At 52.4% G+C, this 6,000-nt stretch overlaps 1 protein-coding gene across 1 annotated transcript in view; it reads left to right on the top strand.

The window, feature by feature from the left end:
• The window catches only part of TMOD1 (tropomodulin 1), a 67,670-nt gene that overhangs the window by 26,478 nt on the left and 35,192 nt on the right, over window positions 1-6,000 (top strand). Inside the window, exon 3 of the mRNA XM_077756130.1 lies at window positions 1,149-1,268. Coding sequence (XP_077612256.1) covers window positions 1,149-1,268 — 120 coding nt within the window. The remainder of the gene's footprint in view (window positions 1-1,148; window positions 1,269-6,000) is intronic.

Genomic DNA, 6,000 nt, shown 5'->3' with positions numbered 1-6,000 from the left:
TGATGTTACTTCTTCCTTTCCAGTCTGGATGCCATTTTTTTCCTTGTCCATGTGCTCTGACTAGAACCTTCAGTGCGATGTTAGACAGTAGCAGTGAAGGCAGGCACCCCGGTCTTGCAACTGATTTTCAGGGCTCATTTCCTCCCTCTGTCAGGTCCCAGCTCATGGGCCATCATCTCAGTGAAGCCTGACCACCCTACCCCAAAAAAGCAGCGTCCTCCTCACCTGCACCCCAGCCTGGAGTTTCCTAGTCTTTTGCTCTGCTTTATTTTCTTCCACAGTGCCTAATACCGTGCGATATCTTTGCCTGTTTATTTATCACCTGTTTCCATCCACTAAATTACAAATTGTTCAGTGCTGCCTCCCTGGCCCCTAGAAAGGTTCCTGGCACTTGGAAGCATTCAATAAATATCTAGTGCATGGATGAATGAATGAATAGATGAATAGATAAACACAATTTTCATCCCCGGAATTAAATTCCTCATGCTCTTTCATAGACTTGCTTTTTCACACATTATGTCTTAGACATATCCTTCTTAGTAAGTGAATGTCTCCGTTATCCTTTCCAATAACTGCAAGAACCCCATCATATGGATACCTCATCATTTCTTCAACAGTCCCTGTTGGTGGTCAGTGAAGTGACACACATCCTTATGAGTGCCTCTTTGTTCCCTTGTCCGGTCATGAGTCTGACATTAAAAATAATGTCACATGAGGCCAGGATACCTTTTTGCTCCCTATTCTTTTAATAATCTGAATGCATTTTGTTTACATATGTTTCTAAATTGCCTTCTCATATCAGAACGCTTGGTTGGTAAACCCCAGAACCTGACAGTCTATAAATGTTTCTTTTGTATCCCTTCCCAATTTACAGGTCGTTTTAAGTAATGACCAATGTTTTCAATAGCCAGCAGTCTGGTTCGACCAAGTTTTAAAGTTATTCTTTTCAAATGTGAGAGGTGCTCTGTTGGAGATCCTTGATTCCTGTTCTTGGGGAAGTTTGGCGCCAGGTTCCCAAAGGGAGGGACCTCAAGTGAGTCTCAGCACAGAGGGGTCCACAGGGTTCCCGGCCAGTCCACCTGGGACCGTCACCAGAGGCTGCCCCCACATAGCCGCCTGCCCTGTAACAGACACCTGTGTGTTTGCAGGAAAGGTCTGGGTCCCCAAGCAGAAGCCAATGGATCCCGTGCTAGAAAGTGTGACGCTGGAGCCAGAGCTGGAGGAAGCATTGGCCAATGCCTCAGATGCGGAACTCTGTGACATCGCAGGTAAGAGCCTTTCTGGAAGCTTCCCCCACGTCTTCCAGAAGGGTGTGACCTGCCCCTGCAGGGAGTCTTAGATGGTTTATTTCAACACGAACACACTCCCTGCTTCTGAAAAGGACTAGAGGAGACCACAGATACTAAGACAGAAACCCTTTATCAAAAACCAACATGAGGAAAATAGAAGTAACCCCCCCCAAACCTATCACTCTGCCGAGCATGAGAACCCATCCCAGAGAGGTGTGGAGGCATCCTGGGGAGGGCCAGCGTTGGTCCTTTACCAGCCCCTGCAGCAAATCCTGCCCAAGCCACCTGGGAAGAGAAAACAGAGGGGGACAGACAGAGGGGACAGACCTCTCAAGTTTGGGAGGCTCACGAAGGGCTGGAGCAAAGTCATTTGACTTTACAGCTTTGCCCGGCTCAGACAACCAGACTTCGGGAAGCCCGTCCCCTCATCACATATTTGTACAACACCGTCCATCTCCATGTGTGTTTCTATATGATCTTCACAAACAAGCCTTCAAGCTCCAGACGGTGGCTGATGTTCAGAGCCCTTCACCACACTTGTCTTCATATTATGGTCTAGTGCCTGCCCTGAGTGCCGGCCCCACAGAGAGTCGGGCTCAGCAAACACCCTGCACGCCCACCGCAGTAGTTCCCCCCTCCCCGGGCCTGGGGGGCAGGGGGTAGGCTTTTCATTCTGCAGACTCGGGAGCTGCTAACTGCCGCCCAGGTAACGACAGGAGGGTGGGTGGGGTGAGAAGAGACTCAAGGCAAGTGGAAATGGGAAAGAAAAGATAAAGTCAACTGTGACTTTTTGACTGTGACAGTGAGATTGGGGGAGGAGTCAAGGAAGGTTCCAGACCTCTGGCTGCGGGGACTAAAGTGGATGCTGGTGCCCTTAAATAAAGGTGGCTGGGTTTGTCTGCTCAGGCTGCTACGCAAAGTACCACAGGTTGGGTGGCTTAAACAGCAAATGTATTTTCTCAGTTCTGGAGGCTAGCAGCCCAAGGTGTTGGCAGGTTTGGTTTCTTCTGAGCCCTCTCACCTTGGCTTGCAGGTGACCCCAGCTCATACTGAGTTCTGGGACCTTGGGAGTTTGAGGTCACTTAGGTGGGGACAGTTAGATTGAAAGTCTTCAGTCATGCCAGAGGAAGTCCGGTTATAGTCTTTGTGGTAGCGTTAGCGTGCAGATGAGGGCATCGTTAGCATTGTCCAGCTCCAGGCAGAAAGAACTGAGAGGGGGCCTGGGGCTCAGAAGGCAAGTAGCCCTGACTACCTCAGAAGCCTTTGACAGATGAGGAGTGGAAATGGGGCAAAGCTAGTCATGGTGGGGGATAGGGAGCCACAAATGACCTGGGAACCAAAGGCCGAGTCAAGTCAGGCAGAACCTAACATAAGAACTAGGGAGACAGACTGGCTGGGAGACCCAGCGCTGTGTGAGGCCAGAGGTCAAGTGAGGCCACAGTGCTACAGGACTCGGCAGGCTGCAGCTGTCTTCTGCCTCCTTACACCCTCCGGCTCCTCGTGGGTGTCGCGCATGAGTCCCGGAGGCATTTGTGCTGGGGAACAGCAAGGGCGTGGCTCTCTTCTGTAGGGGAACCACGAGGGGAGGGGCAGTGAGAAGATTCCATGTGCATGAGGGGTGGCCCCAGTGGGCCTGGTGGCCAGAACCAGGTTGCAGTGGCCCAAGGAGTGAATGATGGGAAGAGCCACGTGTAGAATCTGAGTCCAAACAACCCTTTTCTCAGGAGGCAGAACACTGGGGAAAGGACACAGGGCAGTGGTTTGAAGGGCATCAGGGCTGAGAGGGAAAGTACGCCATCGAGTACAGGAGCAGTGAGTATTTCACCCCGATGGAAACGGAACGCTTAACTTGGGGAACTTAACTGGTTTGCTTTTCTGTTCAAGATTTGTTTTGTCAAAGGCCACAAAAATCAGATTCTATTCCTCATTCTGCTCATACATTTCCACCAAGCCACTTCCCTGATCAGGGGTCCCCCTGACTCAGCTAACCTGTGCGGCAAGGAGGTGCGGCATCTCCACACTGACTCACCCTGGAGCTGTTTTTACCCCAGCCCTTCCCCTCCGATCACCCTCCGTGATGTCACTGCCCTCATTAGGCAGCTCAGAGGGATTATCAAATGACTCCGCTGTCAGAGCCGCCAGTTCCTGTGCCAAAATAGAACTGCAATATTGCGCTAAGTTTCTGTGTTGATTTCTTGAAACGATTTCTCTTTTATTTTTGTTGGCGTGGCTAATGATTATTATCTGTTCATGATACCATACCCTTCCGTTGTCCGGAGAGGAAATGGGGAGCTGTAAGTCAACACCAGTGTCAACTGGCTAACGTTGGGCGCCTGTCCCTGAACATCAGTCCCTGTGAAAGGCGGCTGGGTCTCTGGGGACGGAAGGACTGAATATTGGTGGACCCCTGCCTGCGCCCCAGGTGCTGTGGGCATTGTTTCCAATACCTTGCTGCACTTATTGACCACTGCAATCCTAAGAAGTGAGTTTTACTGTTGTTCCTCTGGTAAATGGAGAAAGGAGGCACAGGGACATGAAATGCCTTGCCCGTGGACTTGAACCCAGGCTGCGTCATCCTGCTGGCAGCACCATCCAGCACCCCCTGGGTGAAACCCTCTTCTGTAGGGGAGGTGGACACAGAGCATGGGCAAGAGGAGGTACACGGCCAAGTCCCATGAAGCCGACTTAGGGGGGGCACATTAGAAAAGCCTGTGTATGTCACTTGAAGGCACAGACCCCTCAGGGTCAGTGGGGCTGAGGGAAGTACTGAGAGAGGCCAGGTGAAAGCAGGGGTTTAGGCAGAGAGGTGGTTGTGTTCGGAGGACGGGGGAGACAAGAGACAGGCCCCAGGCAGGTCCAAGGACCAAGGTGGAGCTGGGAGCTGTGTCTGCGGTGCTGCTGCTCCTAGTACTGGATCAGTGGCCAAGGAATCAAGAGGTCCAGAGGGCGCGAGGCATTCTGGCCTGAGGTACCAGAAGACGGCTGGGGGGCTTCTGGGAGAGCCGCTTTGCCAGGGGTCTATGCGAAGACGCCACGGAGGTAGAGGCAGGACCTTGTTGAGCATCCGGTGCAGCAATCCTGCCGGGGACTGATGCTGGGGGTTCGGATCCTTTCTCAAGGACGGGATTGCTGGAGCCACGAGCGCGGGTGACTCAGCAGAGAAAGACAGGCAGGGAGACAAGGGCCCAGGGTCTCTGGGGCGTCTCTAGTCTTGGAGACGGCGGGGCTTTCCATTAGCTTAGTTTTCCTCACTCACATACTCAGCAGCCATTTATCCAGGGTCTTCCCACCATGTGCCAGGCTCCGGACGAACCCTGGTGAAAGAAGCGTAAGCAAACAGCTGCTTCTTGCCCTCGAGGAGCTGACATTAAATACTTAGACCCCAAAGAAGTGCCAGGTGAGAGTGAGTGTTGTACAGAAAGAGGACAGGTGCAAGGAGGGGACTTGTTTGGTGGGGCCAGGGGATGAGGGTAGAGGCTGACGCAGAGCCAGGAGCAGGAAGGGCAGGTGTGAGCTCTGGGGAGTGGGGGCGATATGTCCCAGGCTGGGACGCAGCAGGAGAGAGAGAGAGAACCAACCTACCACTTGTCTGAGCTGGGGAAGCGGTAGCCCCCACTCCCCCCAACCCCCCAACCCGGTGGCTTGTTTGGTGCACATGCAGCAGGCAGAATGTTCGGCCACGTTCGGATCATGTAGGAGGACACCCAGCAGATGGGCCATGCTGACTCAGGTGTGGCACCAGTAAGGCAGAGCCTGTGAACTCTCATGTGTCCGTCTGTTTTTCTGCCTGTGCTCCGTTTGTGCATTCATTCATTTACACACTGAGTCGATGTGCATGATCAAGCTGCCGTGTGCTAGCATGCATCAGATCTAGGACCCAAGATGTGATGAGAAGGACAGACCAGAAACGTATACGTTCAACCAGAGACATGTTACCGCTGCGTACTGAGCAGCTGACAGTGCTACGTTCTTGGCATGTGGCGTTGGTTGTAGCTCAGAGGCCACTGGGAGTCAGCTGGAAGTACTTGGCATTATCAGTGCCTCCCCTCCCCAGTCAGGGATGTGATCCTGGCTCACCTTTAGGGACCCTTCAGGTGGGGCAGGACCCAAAAAGGAATTGGAGTAAGAGACTCACCCTTCAGAAGGGCCAGTCCTCAGCTTCACCCTCCATGGGCAGCTGGCACCCCCAGCTCAGAGATAGTCTTGGCCCACCCACGCCGGCTCCTGGGGCGGTCTCATGTCCTTAGGTACTGAGTTTCCTCACATTTTGTGAGGGTCAGGATGTGGCTTATCCAGGAGCAGTTTGACCGCACCCAAGGCCTGGGCCAGGCTTCTCCCACCTGTTTCTAGGTGGCAGGAAAACACCTTCCTGCTCTCAGCCCAGAGCCAGACAAGCAGTTGGCAGCTGGAGAGGCCCAGGATGTGTGCCGCGGTCTCTTTGCATCCTAAGTGGAATTACAAACCGAGTGAACCCTGCCAAGACAGAAGAGGAAAGAGAACTCGATGTTCTTTTTCAGAGTTCAAAAATAGTCCTTTTTGAGTTTTGAGGAAGATCTGGTCTTTTTTTTTTTAAAAAAAGAATCAAGTTCCCCAGTGCTAAATTCAGCCTTGCCAATATCTACAAAGAATGAAGCGGCAGGCAATGTTGATGTGCTGTTTTCTTTCATCATTCATGTCTGGTGACATGAGTGCGCAAAATCAAGAGGGAAAG

The sequence above is a fragment of the Crocuta crocuta genome, unplaced genomic scaffold (assembly GCF_008692635.1).
Source record: "Crocuta crocuta isolate KB4526 unplaced genomic scaffold, BGI_CrCroc_1.0 scaffold431, whole genome shotgun sequence".
In the NCBI taxonomy this organism is placed as follows: domain Eukaryota; kingdom Metazoa; phylum Chordata; class Mammalia; order Carnivora; family Hyaenidae; genus Crocuta; species Crocuta crocuta.
Note: the sequence above shows the minus strand (reverse complement) of the source record. Positions and strands in the feature narration are given on the sequence as shown.